Genomic DNA, 23270 nt, shown 5'->3' with positions numbered 1-23270 from the left:
AAGAAGGGGGTCAGCAGGTGGTGCACATACAGTACATGTAACCAGCTTATCAAACAATTCAGCCTTTGTGATATAAGTGAGGGGATTTGGTCATGACGGCCATACATTGGACATTTCAGTAGGTGATGGCAGCTTAGCGTATAAGGTCACAGTGAGTCAAGCTTCCCCAGGCGCTCGTTTGTTTGCTTCCTTGCAAACACAGATGACCACAACCAAACACAGCGTCACGTAACCGCTGCAGTTGCAAACACCTAATCACAGCACCACAAAGAGGCACTGACGACCAGAGGCAAACATGGACGCCATACGTCAGACGCCGCAAACACAAGCGGTAGTTGTAAACGGCAAAGGGGGGAGGGGGTGCCGTCGGGGGTCGGGGTGGCGCTATCAGCGTTCCCAGAAGTCAGTGAGCGACGTCTTATCAGTGAACGCAGCAACAAGATTCATGCTAACAGCCGTAGAATCGTATTTAAGGGCAGGAAGACAGATTGGAGAACTGTGTATGGTGTACAGTTTTTCATTCAAGAATAATAATAGTAACAATAATAATAATAATAATTATAATAAAATACAAATATAAGGCATTAATTCAAATAGTGAATGTAGTATTCTACATTGGTCACTAGGTGTCAGTAATTGTTTCGTGAGACAAGCACCAGAACATGTTTTAAATTATCTCACAGCAGGCACAACAATAATCATAATAATAACACGGGCTACTGTTGCGTCCATAACCCACTCAACTCTTAACCATCTTCCTGTCCACCACCCATTCTGCTCCCCTACTAGCACCGGAAAACATTTACTGCGACACGTTTTATTTATGCCTTATATCTCTTATTGTCTACTATATTGGGCAATGGGAGTGCAAAGGTGACTCTAGGAGTGTAATTTCATGTCTGGAGGGCTCTGATAATGATAAAAAACTGTATTTGGAAGGTGGTAAACAGGTTTTCGATGCTCCAACTATGAAAATATTCCATTTATACACAAGTGGGCCTACTGTGCGGAAATTCACTTTTCACAATTGGGTCTGGAAGCAATTAACAGCGATAAACGAGGGATTACTGTAATTGTTTGCAGAACACAGGAGGTAGCTGTATGTGGAATATGCAGATGTTTTGTGTCTTCGCAAAATCATACCTCAACGTGGACCAAAAATGGAATCTTCTTCAATTTTGCACATTTGCAACATATTTTGTTGACAAAACTGTTGACAAAATAGTTTGTTAATTGTTATTTTTATAATATATATTTGTATAAATAATCATAAATTTAATGGAAATATAATAATAATAATAAATAAAATAATGAATAAAAAGAAATACATAATTTATTATGATATCTAAAACTATTATGATTAATTATTGTTGTTAATAGACTGTAGAAGTTGAATAGTTTGATCCCCTTGAAGACAGCCAGTGAATGGCAAAAAAACATGAGTAACTGATCGCTCCCTGCCCCTCCCAAACCTCGCTAGCTTGCCAGCTAGCCTATTCTGCGCACGGTGGCATAGCTCGGTTGGTCTCTCAACCTGATGGTTGCTGCGCCAATCCTCAGTGTGTGAACACATTTCTAGGACATTTCAACATTCGTTCTAGATTTTGGTGCAGCTTTCAGCATTCACACGCAATTTCTCCTCAAACTGCTTCATCTACTTCAAAATGAATTTGTTTAATTTGCATTTTTCTCCTCATCATGCAACATCCGGGTGCTGACGGCGCACTGCATTTGACCGTACGTCTCAGTGTGCACGCACTTACGCACTCAAGACACTTGAGTGTAAGTACGCAAGTGCATCAGTGGAGAACCAGCACAACAAGACTCAGCATCTGAAATGTTGGACCACTCATGCAGCAGAGAAGATTTGTTTTATTTGCCTTTTCAGGCCACATGATCAGTGAGCTGGACCTGAAAGGAAAACATCTGGGGGCAGGGGGGGTCAACGTCCTCTCCGAACTGCAGGATGCACGTGAGTGCAGGCCACCCAAGGAAATTTGAGCAAAATAACGTCTAAACACAAACATGCTGGGGTTCTTAGCATTTAGCAAAGCAATGATTGTGGCCTAGGAAGTATCTTTTGAGTTTCATCGATCTGAGGCGGGTGCATCCATCACCTCCCGGAGAAAAGTCCATTGTTGAAGATCCTCTGACTCCAGACAAATCGCTAACTCTTACAATAGCGCAAGATGGACCGTGCTGCGAATAAAAGGAGCGCAGATTGATTGAGACTTTCCACCATTAAAAAAAAAGGTGCTCGGAGGGCCTACAGGCGCCACGTGCGCGCTCTGCTGTTGTGCATGAGGCATTCAATGACAGCACATGCAGAGACCATCTGGAGAACTCGACACAAAAAAAGTGCTGAGGGGGATTAATCTTCGTTGGAAAGGAAAAAGGCAAAGAAGTTTTAATAAAGAGGCTAATAAACATTTCTCAGTGTGTTAATGCTTGAATCTGCATGACAAAGCATTGGAGTAAACCAAAGCACTACAATATCTATCTTCTCATCGTCTGTGTTTTATGTGGCCTTCAGGCCATGAATGCAGCTTTTTAACACACCGCTTTAGACTTGAAGACGTGAATGCATGTTGGACAAATGGACCGTGTCCATTCACAGGATGATAAAAGCATCTTTCAAGTCAGAGTTTCTATCAGCCTCTGGGAAAAAACATGCACAGACTTCTCCTTCTAGGGACTTTGAGGGATGACTCAAGACAAAAAGTGGCCTAGAAACTAAAAATCCAACCAATTTTCCAACAGGCCTTTGCTAATGAGGTTGATGAAATGGTATTTACATGAAAAGTGGGGGTGCCAGCCAGTCCCAGACTCTGTGTGGGTGTTTTCAATTAAGACCGGATCAGATATTAAGGCGCACAAGGTCGCGGCAGATCACATTTGAGCATTTGGTTTAACTCCCCCGCTTGTCACTGCAAGCTGATTTGCAGGCAGACTCAGGTGGTCCTGGTCCAATTAAGCGGTCCTGCTGCAGCATGAGGAGGGATGCTGTCAATAAAAATGCTATTAAATCAATGCTAAGTCTTATTCTAAGCCAGATGGGACACGGGATGTCACTGAATCCCCCTTACTTGGATTTATCACTGTTGGATTTCATGTTACTTTACTGCAAATTGGAGAGACCATTACTGGGACTGACTGAGTTTATTGTGATGCTAAAAACCTTGCAGCTGCTAAAATGGAAACGCAGCTCTTTCTAATCTCTGTCATTTGACTGATTGCTCAGTGAACTGTCCACGAGATCTGTTGTTGCCATGGTGTTGCATCTCCTCATATTTCCATGGAAACACAAAAATGATGACTAGCGTGGCGCTTTGGGGGAAGTTTTTAAGTCAAGGTATAGTTGTTCGGATTGTTTTTTTGTATAAAAAACAATTGATATACAAGTCGATGTACCCTTTCAACTACCATTATCATTGAATCATTATATTCATGTATGTCAATGACTACATGTGCCAATGGATGATAACTAGTGGCAACGTATTTTACAGTCTGTGTACTAGTTGTGTTACATTGGTGAAATAATCACTAATAATCCTTATTTCATGATGCAGTCACCGGTGTGCAGCTTCACTGGAAAGGTGGCACCCCCTTGTGGTTAGCTTTATGTAAGGAGGGCTAACGCAAGCGCGACGTGCAATCTTCACCGGTAGAAGATGATGAATGCACATGCAAAAGTGTCACATTGTGTCTCCGTTACTTTTAGACTTACAATCTTTTTTTTCTACAACATTCAGGGCGAAACTAAAAGTGACGTCATCTCAACCGGGCCCAAAGCGTATGAGGGTAAATGGCGACATCCAGAGGAGGAGAGAGTTACTACATGTATGGCAGTCAGCAAGGGGGCGATAACTAATGACCTTCCATTCACGAGCACGTTGACTTGCTGTTCTTGCAGTCTTTCTCTTGGAGGTTTTCATTGATCTAGTAACACACTAACAGGGGGATCTGCCTGTCAGGTGAGAACCAAAACCCACGACGAGGACCTGAGCTTGTGTTCGCCGGTGGGGCGTGTCTGTTGGGAGCAACACAGAGCTAAGCTAGCGGATACAACAACGGAAAAGACAGAGTTTCATATCAAAATAAAATTAATTAATATCTGTTTAAACGATTTCAAACCCTAAACTCTGCCAATTAAATGTGTATCGCCCAGTAAAAGTTAGTATAATTTAATTTACGTTTTCGTTACAATAATCACAATTTCTTTTTATTAGTAGTGGTGTGCTCACTGAAGCTTTTACTTTGAAGGTTGTCACCGAAAGTAGCGTAAGCGATTCCGATCAACATGATGTCACTTGTCAGACACCTTGTGTACCAGACGGTGAGCGCTCACGACTCACGTGTGTCGACAAGTATGGTCTTCAAGAAAAACAAAAGCTTTGCTAGCTCCTTACGAACTTCAGTCTGACGTCCATTTGACGAGCGGAGGAGCTATGAAGAAACACCACAGTCCCACCAAGCAGCAGCAGCTGGCGGCGACAGACGTCCCGGCGGCGACGACGACGGCTCCGGGCGGCGAGGTGACTGTTCAGCAACTCAACGAGCTCCTGTCCAACGGCAGCGGCTTCTACAGCCTTCCGACGCAGCACTTCAACGAGGTCTTTCCGAGGATTTACATCGGCAACGCGTGAGGCTTTCCTATTTTGTTGTTATTATTATTACTGTTGTTATTGTTATTGTTGGTCTTATTTGGTGACGCCGACAGGTAGCAGGTAGTTGTTGGCAGAATGCCCTACTTCCGCGTTCATCTGCTTCCGCCTCGCGCCATGGCGAAGTGCTCGCGCCCGCCCAGGCTGTTTAGTTTTTATTTTTATAATAAACACACATTTTTAAGTAAAATGGCATTCTAATGTTGAGTTAACCGTAATATCTGCCTTTGCTTAATCCGAAAGATGTTGTTTTTATTTTTATTTTTATAATAAACACATTTTAAAGCAAAGTCGCCCTCTTATTTTAGTTTAACATTAACATGCGCCGCCATTATTGCCAGGCTGCCGTCTGCTGGGCACAATTAATGACATAAAAAAGATAATACCGCCATGGATTGTTGTTTTTACTTTTGGTGCTATATTTTCACCCACGCTTGATAGCATTCAAAGCAGCTTATCCCGTCTTTATCATGATCATGTTTATATTATGAGGATCATTATTATGGGAGGAAGCCGGGAGTACCTGGAGAGCACCCACACTCAAACATATACATATGAAACTGGAGGATAAATCTGTGGATGCTGCCCCTGGCTGTCTGGCGACTATCGGCTTTCCAATGAATGTGTCCACGCTCAAGGAATTTTTACAGTCAATCCTTGGTTATGTATAGATCAACCTGCTTGAAGACTTGTTGGCTGTGTTCTTTACGTTTAATTTGATTGTCAATGGTACATGTTTGATAGAGTTGCATTTTTACCAGTTGAGCGTGCAGAATAAATATCAAGTGTCATGTCATTGCACACAAGGATCCGAGCCTGCTGTTAGACTGATGCCAGGAAGAAGTGGAGGAGCTTAGTGTCCCAGAGCTCTCCATCTTTTGGCTCCGGTCGTTGCCAGGAAAAGGCAGCGGGATGCTATGCGTGCACTTTAATGTATCACTGCTACAACACAATCGATGGGAATATGTCAATGAGGCGGGCCAAGGCTGCAAACACCTATGCAGGGTGTGATAATTAGTGCACTGAGTGTCGAGGGAAGGTCGTGTTCTGTGTTGCTCCGACAGCGCAAAGGTGTTATTGATCGCCGATTTTAACACGTGCGACCACCTCGGGGACCCGCCGTCGAGCCTTTTTGTGCTGACGTGTCCGCTTCACCGCAACCTCGCCGGTGTCTTAATTGGATCAAAGCGGCTGTACTCATGTCGTTTGTGTTTGTGTTTGTGCATATGACCTGTGCCAGGGGTGTTCAAACTTTTTTCCAGGGAGGGCCACATATTGAAAAATGAGAGGATGCAAGGCCCACTTTGAGCAAAAGCCTATTATTGTATCAACGTCACTCTTTGCTTTTTTTACCGCCATTTTTGCTTTTGTTTTTAAAATTTTCCAAATATTTCAACTTTCTAACTCATTCAGTCCTAGACATTTTTCAAAAGACAACCCCCTCAGTACCGGCCATTTTAGACGATTTTGACTTTGATCTTTCAACGCACACGGAATATTGTGTTCTGTGGAACCTACCAAAAGAAAGATTAGACTACTGTCTTTCATCAGAAAAAAAAGTTAGTTTTTACCTTTTTCCATTCTTTAGTAATCAGCAGTAGAACATAGGTAAGTTTCAGGAAAGTATCAGTACCCAACAAGAAAAGGGAGAAAAACAGGATTTTGTGAAAAGATACATTTTAAGAATAACTTTCACTTTCACACAAATATTTTTTGCTTTTGTGACAGCTCAAATATCTAAACAATCATACCGCAACATAAACAACACAAAAAAGGGGTTGCTTTACGTCAAAATGACTATTTATTTACAAATATGACACCATGAACTATTTACAATTTTTACATTTGTAACTAAACTATTTGTGTGTACGTGTGCATGCATTCAAATTTCCCAGCAATGCGTAACCTTCTGCATGCTGCACTCCTCCGCGCTCCTCCACTTCCTCCTTGCTGTCGAGTGTGTTTTACATGCAAAAGATCCACGCCGAGCTCTTATCAAATGCACTTCTGCCACCTTGTGGCTGTTTTAATGGCTTAAAACTGCTCTAAAAGTGACATCTTTTAGTGTGCAGTTGCGTCATCACCTCTTTTTGCCTCTCGTGCAAAAACCCCCCTGTAAAAGACATGTAAATACATCTTTGGGATTGGGTGTTCGCGTTTATAAAAAACGTATAAGTACGTCTTTGTTATTGAGTGAGTTAAATACTCTTCGTAATTTTCTTTTCATAATATTATGACTTTATTCCCATGTTATAACTTTTTCCCCAACCTATTTTTCCAAAAAATTCCAGCTTTATTTGGTTGTGTTTGTTTCTCATAATATGGCGACTTTAAAAAAATGAAAATTTTCGTCAATATTTCAACCCTATGCTACTAAAATGGCAGTTTTCCTCATAATATTGGGATATTTCCAGGTAAAATTGTGACATTTTTGCCTCATTAGAATACAACTTTTTCCTCTTGATATTTTGACTTTATTCTTGTCATATTACAGCTGTTTTTTCCCACTTCTGCTGTTTTTTTAAAAATGTTGCAAATATTTCAACATTCTTCTTGTAAATTATCTTTCTGTAATATTATATTACTTTATTCCCATAACATTTTGACTTTATTCTATTAACATTGTTACATTTTCCCCAACCTAATTTTCCAAAAATTACAACTTTATTATGTTTTTTCAACTTTATACTACTAAAAACATGACATTTTTCCTCATAATATTTTAGTTTATTCTGGTAAAATTGCATTTTTTTTCTCATTAGCCTGAGTTTTTTTCTCTTAATATTTTGACTTTGTTCTTGTAAAATTACAGCTGTTTTTTCCATTTCTGCCTTTTTTTTTAAATTTCCAAATATTTCAACTTTTTTTTTTGTAAATTTTGTTTTCTGTATATTATGTGTGTATATTATTTATTCTCATAACATTTTGACTTTATTCTTGTAACATTTTAACTTTTTCCACAACCTAATTTTCCCATTTGGACTGTTTTTTAAAATATATATAAATAAATAAGTGTAGTAAATAATCTTTGTAAATTTTATTTTTGCAATATTTTGACTTTTTCCCCAACCGAATTTTCCAAAAATTACAACTTCATTATTCTTATTTAACTACAACTTTTTTCTCTTCATATATTGACTTTATTCTTGTAAAATTACAGCGTTCTTGTTTTTTTCCCCAACAATGTCAACTTTTTTCTCGTAAATTTTCAATTTATATTATTAGTTTATTCCACTTTATTTTTGTAACATTATAACTTTTTCAGCAACCACAAAAAAAAACACAAACCACAATTTTCCACAAATTACAACATTGTGGTTTGTTTGTTTCTCAGAATATTACAACTTAAAAAAAATACTTTTTCTTTAATATTTCAACTTGATTCTCCTAAAATGACGTTATGTTTCCTCATAATATTACGTTATTCTTGTAAAATTCCAACTTTTTTTCTCTTAATATTTTGCTGTTATTCTTGTAAAACTACTGCTGATTTTTCCTTTTTTTTTTTTTTTTTTTTTTTTTTTTTTTTTTTTTTTTTTAAATCCTACGGCCCGCACTTCGGACACCCTTGACCTATGCCAAGCCGACAAGGTGCTTCAGTCCTTGAGAGAGCTCATTAAGTTCTCTCAGAGGCTCCCTGAGGAGTCAGACCAACTTGAGGCCCCAATTTATGGCGAGGACGCAAGTCAAACGCCCATGCTGGTGTTGGAAGTGCAACGCGTTGCTAAAAAAGTACACTGGCATTGACTCAATGCAACACAACCACTGCCTCAGCTAAAAGTGTTTGTTGTAGCAACTGAGGCAGCAAAATGTTTTATGAAAGATGCAGCACATATATCACTTTCAAATAAATTGTGCTGACACGCTGCCTTTTTATCACTGCAGTGTGATGTTTTGTTCCTCTGTTGTGTATATGCATCAGTCATCCCTCTACTGTGCTGTTTCACTGCTTCACATGCCTTTCCAAGCAGTCATCTTGTCAGAAAAGTGCTAAAGGGGATGAATGTTTGTCCCCCTACCTCCCTGCAGGTTCGTGGCCCAGAATGCAATGCGTCTGCAGAAACTGGGAGTGACCCACGTGCTCAACATGGCGGAGGGCACTTCTTTCATGCACGTCAACACCAGCGTCGACTTCTACGCGGGCACGGGTATCACGTACCACGGCATCCAGGCCAACGACACCGAGCAGTTTGACCTCAGTGCCTTCTTTGAGGAGGGGGCCGATTTCATTGACAAGGCCCTCGCACACAATAAAGGTGAGAAGAACCGACATCAAGGCAACTCCGGAGCTTAGACAGAATAATGCAGAAGCATCACAATCTTGAACCTTCACTGTCATCGTAGATAAGCCAAGCCCCTCTTGGCACCCCAAAGTATGACCTCTAAGCAAGCATACAAAACAAATTTAACTGTTCATATCAAATTGTTCCAATGCAGGATACGTAAGGGTCACATTTCAACCGGGAAAGATGCTATTCCCAGGACATCATTCCGGGCTTTCAGACTATAAACAGCCAGCAAACATGTCCCCTAGTGCCTGGGAGAAATAAAGTCATGGCATCAGAGCAATTTGATTGGGTGCCTTATGCCATCGGTGTCCAGACTTTTTCCAGTGAGGGCCACATAGTGAAAAATGGAAGGATGCAACACATGTAGGTATGCTAACAAGTTGTATGTATTTCATGAAAAAATGCATCTCTGCTTTGTTATACAGTAGGTGGAAAAGCCTGCTGTATGAAAAGTATGAACTTTGGATCGTTGCTCATTTTTTTTCCCCTCATTTTTGCTTTTTTTTTTTTTTTTAATTGTCCAAATATTTTAACTTTCTTCTTAAATAATCATTGTAAATTTTATTTTTGTAACATTTTCTTTATTTCCATATTATAACTTTTTCCCAACATAATATTCAAACATTTTTTTTAAATATTACCACTTTTTAAAAATATCATATTTTTCTTTAATATTTTAACTTTATGCTACTAAAAGGACTTAAATTTTTTTCCCCCATAAAATTACGAGTTTATTCTTGTAAAATTGCAACTTTTGTCGTTAGACTATGACTTTATTCCCATGAGATTACAGCTTTTTTTTTCCATTTCTGCCATTTTATTTTAATTCCACTGTGTTCTCATACATTTTCTTCTTGCAATTATGACTTCATTCCCATAATATTTTGACTTTATTCCCATAATATATTAATATATAATATATTAATGTACACTCCTGATCAAACTCTTAAGACCAGTTGAAAAATTGATGGAATTTGCATTTTGCACATTTGGATCTCAATGATGGGCATTTCTGTGTGGAGTTTGCATGTTCTCCCCGTGCGCGGGTTTTCTCCGGGTACTCCCATGTTCCAAAAACATGCATGTTAGGTTAATTGGCGACTCTAAATTGTCCATAGGTATGAATGTGAGTGTGAATGGTTGTTTGTCTATATGTGCCCTGTGATTGGCTGGCGACCAGTCCAGGGTGTACCCCTCCTGTCGCTCGAAGTCAGCTGGGATAGGCTCCAGCATGCCCCCGCGACCCTAAAGAGGAGAAGCGGTATAGAAAATGGATGGATGGATCCTAATGAGGTTTTAAGTAGAGCTACAATATGCAAAAACAAGAAGGTGGAGCACTTTCAAAAAGTAATTTATTGAAAACAACAATTAAACTGAAATAGGCTGCCTACCAGCTGATCAAAAGTTTAAGAAATAACCAAAAAAAGAATAAAAAATAACAAAAAACTCTCCAAACCAGAACAAAAAATGTTCTCAGTGGGACTCATGAGACTAATGAGTAGCTCCACCGTTCTTGTGAATCACTTGAAAAATGTGTTTGGGCGTGCTTGATGCGAGTGTTTCCAGGAGGCTAGTGGGAACATTGCTCCAAGTGGAGAAGATGGCTTCACCAAGGGCATCAACTGTCTGGAACTGATGGCCATTTTTATAAACTTCCCTTGCCATCCATCCCCAAATGTTCTCTATGGGATTTAAATGAGGGGAACATGCAGGATGGTCCAAAAGAGTGATGTTATTCTCCCTGAAGAAGTCCTTGGTCAAGCGAGCATTGTGAACTGCAGTGTTGTCCTGTTGAAAAACCAGACAAGGGCCCTCAGTCATGAGGGATGCCTACTGCAACATCTGCACGTAAGCCACCGCCGTTTGACGACCCCGCACCACCTGAAGCTCCAGTGTTCCACTGAATGAAAAAGCACACGAGATCATGATGGACCCCCCTCCACTGTGCCGGGTAGAAAACATCTCAGGTGGGATCTCCTTGTCATGCCAGTAACGTTGGAAGCCATCTGGACCGTCAAGGTTACATTTTCCCACCTTTCAATGTCCCATGTTTGATGCTCCCTGGCAAAGTCTAAACGGGTAGTTTTGTGGCGTTGAAGGAGACGAGGTCTTTGAATTCGTTTTTTAAACCCTTTTCCCGCAGATGCCGTCTGATGGTTATTGCGCTGCAGTCGGCACCAGTAAAGGCCTTAATGTGGGTGGAAGACCGCCCTGCGTCTTGATGGACAGTCAATTGGATCCTCCGGCTCAGCGCAGGTGTGATTTTTTTTTTTGGGTCTACCACTTGACTTTTTTGTTCCATAATGCTCAGGATCTTTCAAAAAAGAATGACTGATTTACTGCTCCAAACCTCAGCAGCCATGGCACGCTGCAAGACGCCTTGCTTATGCAGCTCCACAATCCGACCACGTTCAAAAAGAGAAAGCTTTTAGCTTTAGCCATCAGGAGGGCATGACGGTGTGAATGCCTGACAGAAAATGACAATTTTGATCAGATTTTGGCTTTTATAGCCTGTGGTCTTAAACTTTTGATCAGGTGATAAACAGCCTATTTCATTTGAATTGTTTTCAATAAATTACTTTTTCAAAGTGCTTTTTGTCTCACTCCCCCTTCTCGATTTTGCATATTGTAGCTCTACTTAAAACCTCTTTAAGATCCAAATGAAAAATGAAAATTCAAGCAGTTTTTCAACTGGTCTTAAGGTTTTGATCACGAGTGTATTTAATATATATTTTTCCCCCAACCAAATTTTCCAAAAATTACAACTTGATTTGTTGTTTTGTTTTTCATAATATTAGAACTTTTAAAAAACAAACTTTTTTAGGGCTGTCAAAGTTACAGAAATTTAACGGCACTATTTCTTTTTGAGGCGTTATTAACATGCGAATGTCCTGTTTGTCACTCGGCCCACACCGTAGTTTGAGGAAACGCAGCGGTGGATGTTGAGCCACATATTGCAAATATTGAGCAGAAATGGACAAAGAAAAAGGGTAGCAAAGGTACCAAAGTTATTTTGTATCTACTGTCGCTGTGAGTTGAGTTGTCACGGGGTATGTCGACTGCCAGAGAGAAGTGAGAAGCTGGAGCACTTATGTCATTTATGCAGTGGTACCTTGGCATACGAGTGTCCCAGCTGAAGAGTGTTTTCTAGGTGCAAGCCATCTCTCGGCTGATTTTTTGCTTTGAACTGCAAGCTAAAATTTGGGTTACGAGCTGCTACTGTAGTTACTGGCTTGTGTCAGTGTGACCATGACTGAAGACGAGAATGGATGTAAATAGCATTAGCAGCGCTAGCATTAGCTGGCGAGTCACCGGGAAAGGTTTTAAACACATTAGCAGAACATACGTACATTATTGCGATCTAATTGATCTAATTGATATTTATTATGTATTGTGTAAAACTATGACAGGAACAACATCCAGTTAAAAGCACGAAATGAATACAGACCCATCATCCACCAGTGCTAGCCTGGAGTTTGTTTTTTTTAGTAGCCGCATCCATCCATCCATTTTCTATACCGCTTCATCCTCATTAGGGTCGCGGGTAGTAGCAGCATTTGGAACCAAATATGATGCGAAAGAAAAAGGGTAAAAATACAGTTTAGTAGTCGATCTGTGCAGTGTGGGAGCAAGCGAGATGGTCCGTTCAAGGACCGTTGAACAAAGTGGGACAAGTCTCCACTCGCATTAAACATGCAAAAAACTGTGGGATTTCTAACAGTATATTATTTTTTGATGATAATAATGGCCCATATTTCCAAAATTTGTATCACTTTACAAATTTTTTTATGTAGTTATTTATAAATTATTGTTTTTTTAATTATTATTATTATTATTATTTTTTTAATCATTGCACCTGAACGTTTCCCGGTGGTGGGGGATCCCTGCCTTACAGCATGCTTAGGGATATGATGTGCTCTTTTACACATTTGAAGTGCCGCTTCTGTAATTTATAAAGTAAGATTAATGTCTACATCAACAAATGTTGCCATCAAATTGTATCGTTTGTACACAGTATGGAATCCTTCTGTTTTTATATATACCGGATTTTCACGACCATAAAGCGCACCGTATTAAAAGACGCAGTCTCAGTTACAGGTGCTATTTTTGTATTTAACACATACACAAGGTGCACCATATTATTGGGCGCAGGTATGCATGCTAAAACTGTTGCTCAGAAGTCAGTGAGGACGTGACAATGCTTTATTTCTTTAGATAAATTACCAGTAAGAGCAGAACTCTCGTTGAGTTTATCAAACCCGCTTGAAATCAGGATGGTCATCACTCAACACAACAGTCTCAGTCATGGTGCACAACTAAAAACATCACACAGCAACGCAAAAACAGACACTACCGCTATTTTTGCAGAACAATAACTAACAACTATGTAGCTCAAACATGTCACTTTAAGAGCATTTGCACCAAAACACTACCGCAAAGCACGCTGGGGAACAGGAAGTGCTCCCAGCGACGCTACAATACGCTAGCATGCATGCTATTGTATGTTTTTAAAAAGCCAGCGAGAGCAAAACTGAGTTCGGTTGGAGACGCTCCCAGTCAGTCGAGCGGAGCGCTCATAAAAGTCACGCAGCAACACTTACAGATTTTGGAACTCGGTACACACATACGGCGCTCCGCATTATAAGGCGCCCCGCCCATTTTGGACAAAATGTAAGACTTTTGAGTGCACGTTATGGTTGTGAAAATACGGTATAGAAATATATATATTTTTAATCGTATCTTAACCTGTGTATCTACATGTGTGTCGAATCGTTTACCACAGAGAGATTTACTTCCCTACTTATTAAAGATTAAAACTTCTTTCTATCTGCGATTAGTTATGAATTATCTATGGACAAAATGCAATTAATCGTGATTAGATATTTTAATCGCTTAACAGCCCTAATATTTTTTCTTGAATATTTGAACTTTATGTGACTAGATTATTATTTTCCCTCATAATCCTGCGACTTTATTCTCATTAGATTACAACTTTTTTCTCTAATATATTGACATAATTTTTGTAAAATTACAGCTGTTTTTTCTATTTCTGCTGTTTTTTTTTTTAAATTTCCAACTATTTCAATTTACTTTGTGTAAATTTTCTTCTCATAATTTTGACTTGTTTTATTTGTTTTTCATAATAGTCCAACTTAAAAAAATTACGTCTTTTTGCTTATAATCCTCATAATATTGCGACGTTGTCCTCATAAAATTACAACTTTTTCTTAGTAAGTTACAACTTTTTCCTCTTAATATTTTGACTTTATTCTTGTTAAATTACTGCTGAGTTTTCCATTTTTGCAGTTTTTTGGGGTTTGTTGGTAGATTATAGATTTAGAATGTGCCATGGGCCAATTAAAAAAACAAACAAAAAAAAAAAAAACAGCCGGCGACCCCTGGGCTGTACTTGGGGCACCCCTGCTTTTGAAGTACTTTCATCATCTGGCATGGCGGGACATCATTTGTATTCAGCAGAATTCATCTTCAGTATTCCAGTACTGATAAAGTACTTAAGAAGTACGTTGTTTTTTGTTATTAATTTGTTCCAAAATGTCAGTCAAAAAGAAAAGTGTATGAAAACCGAGGTAATTTTTGCCGATAGGAAGTAATGTTAATCCATTCCAGACACCTAAAAATAGCAAATATAAATATATGCTATAGAGAATAAATACAGTCTTACATGCAGAAAACAATGCAAAAGTAATTAGAAATGAGGAATTTTTGTGGTATTATCAACATTTATATAATATATATATATATTAAAACGAGCTGTGGTCGACAAATGGCTCCCAGACCACACTTTGGACAAAGTGTTAGCAAACAACGGAAGAGTGTCTCCAGGCTCTGTCTTCATAGCACTATCTCTGCTCACAGGCTGTGCTGCACACCTGTGGGGGTGTTCCGCACGCTTCCACACCGGCGATAATGCACGCACCCCTGGGCTTGTGGAGGTGCCCTGCATGTCTGTGTCTTTTTGCTTTCCCGCTGTGATTACTTTGCCTTTTCGTGACCGCTTGTACTTGATAGCTGAGTAAATGCATGATGCAAGAAACACTTCCTGTCTTTCACTTTTAATGCGTACCATGTGGGATTTTGAAGTGGCGTTATGACGTGTATAGCGAATATATGGGAAAAACTGTTAGACGTTTGTGTGGGAATGTTGGTGTGCTTAAAGACGGAAGACAATCATCTACGACTAATTGCGACTCACCCCAGAGTCCTGCTCCATATTCCATAATCAGATCATATCGTGTGGTTTATCAGCATCCACGCAGGCATTGCTACACCTGTAGATCCCAAGCGTTTTTTGGTTTAAATACTGCATAACTTTTGTAGGAAATGTTCCACATTCAAGTTGTAAGATTTGCTCCTGCATATAAATGAGCCGAGAGGCGCTGCAACCCGTGTGCTGGTGGCTTTTGCATTATTGGCACATTTTGTCACCGTCATTTGCAAGCAAGCTCTCAAAAGGTTGAAGGTCGAGGATTTTAACGAGGAGCTGCATTGATGTTGCTGCAGTGGAGACACTGTCTCCTCCTCTTTCACACACAGAAGCCCCACAAAGTCATAACAGTAGATGCCGCAGTGTGAAAGACTCACTTTTTGTGTTCACGTTGAAGCCTCTTGCAGGCAAGAAGGGTCCACACCCCGAACACAACGTCATCTACAGTACTGTTGTGTGTGCGCCCCGCAGGGAAGGTGTACGTACACTGCAGAGAAGGGTACAGCCGCTCGCCCACCATGGTGGTGGCTTACCTCATGCTGCGCCACAAGATGGACGCCCGGCAAGCGGTGGCCACCGTGAGACAGAAGAGGGAGATCGGCCCCAACGACGGATTCCTCCGCCTGCTGTGCCAACTCAACGAGAAGCTGGTCAAGGAGGGCAGGCTGAACGGAGAGGTGGGCAAACTAAAGACCAAATGAAAACCTCCCATCATGCCTTTCACTGGTTTCTGCTGCTCTGGAGGACCCGCCCACAAACCAGCACCCATTCGAGAGGGGTATTCTGGGACATGCTTTTAGCAATGTAGAGCATTACACACGCACACACACACACACACACACACACACACACACACACACACACACACACACACATCCACGTTTACCTTCTGATCCCCATCAGTCCTCTGCCATAGATCTAGATCTCATAGAAAGAAGCTACTTAAAGCATTCCGTCTAGTTCTGAAACCCTGACCCCCCTACCCTAACGTAAAAGACGACAGCACAGTCATTCCAAGAGATTCCACTGCCGCCTTTGTCGCTGACCTCGACGCCATTAGAGGAATCCTCAAAGTAAAAATCCACAGCCCCAACCCCCATGCAACAAAGGCATTAAACGAGGCAGAGAAGCATTCCATGTTCGCGCACACACGCACATACACGGAATCTTGACTTTTTATGCATAAAAACCAACTGTTCACAGGATCCCGGGAGGTCCAAAAAGTCTGCATAAAGTAGCCTAGGCTTTGTGTGACTTAAGGCCAATGAGGTGACACAAAATCTCAGCTGCATCCTACCCGAGGTCCCGTGAATGTTGATCAAATACATTCCCTCTCGTCTTGCTCTGCCAGCGTCGGCATCCCCCAGTGATACAGCCAACACGTCAAACAACCACAGGCCTCCGTTTCAACTCGTCAAATGCATCATGGGACAAAAGTGATTTTCCAGTCATTGTGTCCACTGCCAGCTCTCACATCCAGGACCAGAACCTAGGGATGCAAAGATAAATTTTTACATTGATTTATTTATTTTTACTTCCAATTTGATCCCGATACAGTAATCCCTCGCCACTTTGCGCTCCAGGACCAGAACTTAGGGATGCAAAGATCAATTTTTACATTGATTTATTTATTTTTACTTCCAATTTGATCCCGATACAGTAATCCCTCGCCACTTTGCGCTTCAAATTTCGCGGCTTCACTCTATCACAGTTTTTCAATAATATATTAATTAGTAAGTCTAGCTGTTTTGTGCCGATCTTTACAGCCTATTATTAGTAAAAAAATGATGCATATTTAAGCAAATTTGAAATTTTTTGCCTAAATGAAGCATTTCCACGCATATTTTTGCTAAATGAAGTAAAATACAAATATAAGGCATTCAGAAGACGCGTTCAAAGATGTGTATTCTACACTGGTCACTAGGTGTCAGTAATGTTACTGTAATGTTGGGTGAGACACACAAGCACCAGCTTGTCACTTCCTATCCAACACAGGAACACATTTACGGCAACACACATGAGCACAAATCTTCTTTGTCTTATTTTCTCTTACTATGTCTACTGTATTTGGTAATAGGAGTGTAAAGGTGGCTATAGAGTTGTTTATTTATTGTCTAGAGGGCTCTAATGTTAAAAACCACATTTAGAAGTTCGTAGACCACAAAAACTTTCCATTTTTAAATAAGGAATCCTACTTTGCGAAAAAAATTCACTTATCACAGTCGGGTCTGTAACCAATTAACCACGATAAACGAGGGATTATCTGAATTTGGACATTTGCCGATGCCCATACAATTCTGGGAACCATGGAACCACGTCAAAAGAATATCAGCAGATGTAGCTGGAAGAATATCGGCACACGCACACTGACGCATTCACAGCCCAACAGACAGTTGGACAACACAGAAAATCGCACCTAACTTCCGGGTCATTACATTATCATTGTTGTTGATTTTGAGTGAGGCTGTAATAAACTCCGGTCTACACGCAAGGATGATATTGTAGCGATCCGGACGTTTTTTGTAGTCTGGATGCCGGACTGTTTTGTGTGGCCGTGAGTGAGGAGACCGCATGCAGTGCATGTGTGGGGACAGCCACTGTACACTTTGCTGATACTCTTTTGGCTATGTTTGCTGATATTCTTCTAAATAAGTTTGCTGACAACATTAAAGCAAAGACGTGGCTCACGGGTCGGAAATCTCCTGCAATTTCCGATGGTATCGGAACCCGATACTGGATTGGATCGGTCACACGCCTACCAAAACTTTGTGCACTTTTTTTGGTTTGTGTGCAGTGAAACATTGCAATATATGTCAATACTCCATCATATACAGTATATATCGAATGTAAGAACATGTCAGCTATTGAACACATCTCGTGTGTCACATGAACTCATCTCATGAATTAACTCACTATTTATTCCTCCTTTGCTATATATGTATGTCTATATGCATATGAATATATACATGTACTGTGTGTACTGTATATACGTATTTACTGTACGTGTTGACATATATGAATGTATGAGCAATGTGTCTGTAACGTGTAGGTATCGTCCGTGTGTCTTATATATCACTTTATGCTCTTGTAGAACTCAATAATTGGCTTTCCCACATCTCATTTGAGGAGTGACATGTACTAAATGAATACTCGCATATGACGTGCATGTAAAGCCTTCCCTGTGATCACAATAGTGGAATCAGGCGTCCCCAAGCGGAGCTGGAGCAGCATGATGATGATGATGATGATCATGATAACTTGTGCATTTACATTCAGGCGCAGGTGGCAGTGTGGACTGTGTGCATCACCTCCATGTTTGTGTGTCTTTACGCCACCATTTCCACTGTCATGTTTTGACCTTCTCCCTCGCGCGTTCCCAGCTCAGCTCCACTAGGGGGCGCTCTTCCATCCAGCCAGATAACTCAGCAGCTCCAATGTGACTGCAGAGGTTGTCTGGTAGACTTCCAAACAAATGTGGTCCAGGTCCGCCTGATTCAGACCTGACTAAACGCTGCCAGATGCATTGCAGTGTTGAAGCAGCGTTTCCTGACGTCCAAACATGGCGAATACTATCCTGTTTGCGGGGGTGGCTTTCAGCTGACTACAAGCTCTCCCTTGAAGGGCGAGATGTCCTTCCCACATTCTGGCTCTGGCCGCCGCTTCCTGTCCGCACCGAGTGTCCTTTGGCCCACACGCCGCCGCACGCGCTCTGTTGTGTTTGTCCAAGTGTTTGGCAACGCACATCAGGTGCACTAGTTCAACAGTTTGAGATCATGTTCAAAAATGTGTCACACTGTTTTTTTTCCCCCACCTCATCATGACCCGGAGACCACACAAAGTTATAAAATATCACATTATCAGCCACGTATAATCCTTCATTTACAAGCAAAAGTAAGCACACCTGCTATACTACACTGCTCTCATGAAGACATGCAGCAACATCTGCAGAATGACAATGATTTGCCTGAAGTTGGAGTAGTGACTTACAATATACAGCCGTCCCTTGCCTCTTCGTGGTTCGAACATTGCTCCCTTACGCTATTGCGTTTCTCAAAAATTAATTAATAAATGATCACTGTTTCGTGGTTGACTATGGCATATTAGTCAGAAATATTGAAAATCATATGTAATGTACACTGGTCACTAATCAATAATTTTACGTTGATGAGACAATACCTCATACATTACACGGCCTTAACTTTCACTGCATGCAGTCAGCCATGGATGCAGAGTGAAAAAAAGTTCTCCTCCAATTCCGTGTGGAAGTGGTATGTTTTTGCTTCTTACTTTGTCTTTCTTCCCTACTCAGTTCCAAACCCTTAAGCTTAAAATAAATCAGTTGAGGCTAACTAGTTAGTTTGGTAACTTGCTACGCTTAAACCGGCAACCGTCTCGTGTCCCTGCAGAGATCCCTTAGCCTACGTGTAAGAATTGCGCATTGTGGTGTAAACAAAGACCATTAAGTTAGAGATACAACAACAAACTTTCCCAATGATAATGTGTGAGGTATAATGTCATTATTATCGCTGACCATGTCTACTATACTGTGTAATAGGAATGTAAAGGTGACTGTAGGGGTCCTATGTCATGTCTGGAGGGCTATAATAATGATAAACACATTTAGAAGGTTGTAAACAGATTTTTTTATGCTCTAACTATGAAAATATTCCATTCATTAATATTGAATCCTACTTTGCGGAAATTCACTTATCACGGGCCGTTCTGGGACCAATTAATGGCGATAAATGAGGGATGACTCTATACCATATACAATATTCCATTAAAATACAAAGCGTAGTACCCAAAATTGAAAGCACTCTTAGTGCAGAAGTGCTTAACTTAATTTCAGCATGAATGTTATATTTAGGAGCACATTTTAACTAACGCTGCAACTGACAATGATTTTCTTAGTCGATTAATCTAAAGCTTGTTTTGATGACTCGAGTGATCAGTTAGGCCCTAGACTAGGCCTGTCACAAAAATTTTGCTCAGCGATAAATGGCCTACAAATTATTGTCGATAATCGATATTATTGACATCTTTTGAGACCATTTTTTTCATTATTTATATACAGTAGCATAATAATGCCTCGTATCAAAACCAATAAAATTTAATTTCTCAACTCAACTCAAAACCCCAATGAAAATAAAATGGACTGCCAGTCTCTTTTAGCAAAAATTGCGTTTTAATAAAACAATCATAACGAAAAACAAAAGATAGGCCCTGTAGTATCAAGTCTCTGTAAACAAAATTGCAATTTAATAAATAATGAACATTGGGTATTATTCCTTAACAGGAAGGCTTAACATATAGCTAACAACACTGTGGGTATGCACCATTTTGCACTATTTTGTTTAGATTTATTTTAATGCCTCAGTAAGCGTTGACTGTCGGGACGAAGGCTCCGCTGCCCACGGCACCTCCATCGGTAGTTTTTTTTCCCAGTTGGGAAAATTGTTGGTGTCGGTCGTCAGTGTTCATGCGCTCATTTTGTTTAAATCCGAAATATTCCCACACTGGGGCTGTGGCGTTCGCCTTAAAAACCATCGCGTCTGTGCCTTCTTTCATGTTAGCGTATGCTGACTCACAAGGCTAACTTGCTGCTAGCACTCTGTATCAACTCACTACAGTAGTAGCCCCGCCTCCACAAAGATGCAGAATGAGAGGAGGGGTTCACTCTCTGTTCATTCTATGATATTTAATTAGCTATTGATTAATCATCAATTCATTGTTTAGTTTTCCAAATATTTCAACTTTATACATAATCTTTGTAAAAAAAAAAAAAAAATCGGAATATTATGACTTTATTCCCATAATATTTTGACTTCATTTCCATAACATTATAACTTTTTCCGCAACTTAATTTCCCATAAATCACAACTTTGTTTCTCATATTACGACTTTTTATAAAATATTTTTTTTCTTTAATATTTGAACGCTATAGTAATGAAATGACATTATATTTCTTCATATTACAACGCTATTGTCGTAAAATTGTGACTTTCTGTCATATTAGATTACTTAGAATATTTTTTTTTTAATTACAGCTGTTTTTCCCCATTTCTGCTGCCAACTGTTTCAACTTTCTTCTTGTGAATTTTCCTCTCATAATTATGACTTTATCCCCATAATATTTAGACTTTATTCTTGTAACATAACTTTTTCCACAACCGAATTTTCCAAAAATGACAACTTTATTTTTGTTTTGTTTGCTTCTCATATTACGACTTTAAAAAGGGTCTTTTTTTCTTTAATATTTCAACTTTATGCTACTAAAATACATTTTTTCTTCATAATAATATCACGACTAAAATTACCACTTTTATGATTAAACTTTTCTTGTACATTGACTTTATTTTTGTGAAATTACTGCCAATAAAAATTGATAAATTGACTAAGTAAATAATTGTTGGTTGCAGCACTAAAGTATTTTAAACAGCAATGTTTCCCAGGAAAAACGAGGGCTAACAGGTATGATGAACAAACAAATCAACACTGCCACCTGCTGTCCAGTCAATGTAATGCCTCCTATGCCTTTTCTTTACTTGCAAATTGACCCTAGCTGGATTGTGTTACAAAGTGTGGTGTAACATTGTAGCGTTGTAGTGCTCATTTTATTTTGTGTAACGATGTGCCACCAGCATCGCGTTGGGAGGTCTGACCCTGCTTCGCTATATTATTTCAAACTTTGAATGTCAAACGTGAACTAGCCTTTGTGTATATTGTTCTGTACCATGCACTAAGTGGTGAATTGCTGCATTTAATGTTAAAGCCGGCCTACTATATATGCGTCTACGGTAACGTGTGATGAACTTCTTGCAGGGATGTTTGTCGTTGAATTGTTTTGCTTTGTTAGGAGAAGCTGGAAGGGCCCGCAGGATAGGGAAAGGTTCATGACTTGACGCCGTCATTACTGTGCATGTTGCTAGACGAGGCGCTGGATCCTAAATGGAATGAATTCACAGCGCTGGTTTCGACCGCAGAGGATTGTGAAAGCTTCACGCTGGAGCCAGGCTCCAAGTGATGTTGTCCATCTCGAAGAAGTTTGCTCATTTGACTCCCAAATAACTTCCCGTGATTTTTTTTGGAGTACAAATGTGAAGTCTCCTGTGGTGTAATTTGGACATCTGCGCTTGAAGACTCTTGTTGGACTGACAACTGATACTCCACATCGTGGAAACTCATCTTGCTCAACTCGTTCACCAGTTTTGTCCGCCGAGCAGTCTGCTTTATCCACCTGGGAGTTTTTCAAACACGCTTTGGAATCGACCAACAAGGTTGCGTCGGGGCCAGGTGGAGGGCAGACGCCATCTTGTCCTCCTCAATGGTTTCTCGCACAAGAGTCCACTGCCTGACTCCTCCCGGAGTCTGTCATCTCGTCTCCCACCTTCATTCGTGCCCATGGACAGATGATGATGATGATGACGATGACAACGCTGCTGCTGCCACTCACCGATGCGACCCAGACGACACAGCAGCCCACCCGAAGCCTTACACAGTGTGCTGTTCACTTTGTGTATTTCACATCACACGACAGGAAGGCAAGGCTTTGTTGAAGTGCACTTGATTTAAGATTGCAATCTTGTTTTGGTTTTTCTTATATTGGACAACTTTGTTAAAAATAAACGTCTGAGTTATCACCTTGGCTCGCTGTTTTTTGTTTTTTTTTCCTAATGAAGTTTAACAGAACATGTGCTGTGCGGAGGGCCCCGCAATCCATGGGGACCGGGGGGAGCGGCCATTTTGCGCAAGAGGCGTAGAACAAGTCAGCCCGAAGCGGGAGAGAAAAAAAAGCGGAATAGTCTTGATACTGTGACAGCACACGGCAGCATAAGAGAATAAAATGGCAGAATTCACCCGCTGACTTGTCTCAGTTCATGGTGGTGTAATAGTACAGCTGCTGCCTTTTAAAAGAAAACTACTTTTTGGGGGGAATGTTGCCCATCATCCATAATCCTTATGTGAGACATGAACACACGTGTCTTTCTCTTTTCTGTGTGTTCTAAATAGTGGAAAAACTGGGAGCAGGAGGCAGCTAACAATGCACATAATGGGATTCACCTAGTCTGTCTTTAGGACCCTCCGTTAAAA

General features: G+C 40.3%; 1 protein-coding gene across 2 annotated transcripts; it reads left to right on the top strand.

The window, feature by feature from the left end:
- The first annotated feature begins 4322 nt into the window (after nt 1-4322).
- Nucleotides 4323-22815, top strand: dusp3a (dual specificity phosphatase 3a). Of its 2 annotated transcripts, none has more exons than XM_054753242.1 (3): nt 4323-4642; nt 8694-8920; nt 15651-22815. In XM_054753242.1, exons 1-3 carry the CDS (start codon nt 4449-4451, stop codon nt 15878-15880), a joined length of 651 nt encoding a protein of 216 aa, XP_054609217.1. In that variant the 5' UTR covers nt 4323-4448; the 3' UTR covers nt 15881-22815. The 2 variants fall into 2 exon arrangements, with proteins under 2 accessions (XP_054609217.1, XP_054609218.1); XM_054753243.1 differs by lacking the exon at nt 15651-22815 and adding an exon at nt 9102-11083.
- Nucleotides 22816-23270: the final 455 nt, after the last annotated feature.

The sequence above is a fragment of the Dunckerocampus dactyliophorus genome, chromosome 15, assembly GCF_027744805.1.
Source record: "Dunckerocampus dactyliophorus isolate RoL2022-P2 chromosome 15, RoL_Ddac_1.1, whole genome shotgun sequence".
Taxonomy (NCBI): Eukaryota; Metazoa; Chordata; class Actinopteri; order Syngnathiformes; family Syngnathidae; genus Dunckerocampus; species Dunckerocampus dactyliophorus.
The sequence above is the reverse complement of the archived record's forward strand: the minus strand, read 5'-3'. Positions and strand labels throughout refer to the sequence as shown.

Bases quoted from the DNA above. Each gene is read 5' to 3' on its own strand.
- dusp3a (XM_054753242.1), top strand. From the start codon at position 4,449: ATGAAGAAACACCACAGTCCCACCAAGCAGCAGCAGCTGGCGGCGACA. The intron at 4,643-8,693 runs GTGAGGCTTTCC...ACCTCCCTGCAG, and splicing joins AGGATTTACATCGGCAACGC to GTTCGTGGCCCAGAATGCAA. The intron at 8,921-15,650 runs GTGAGAAGAACC...TGCGCCCCGCAG, and splicing joins GGCCCTCGCACACAATAAAG to GGAAGGTGTACGTACACTGC.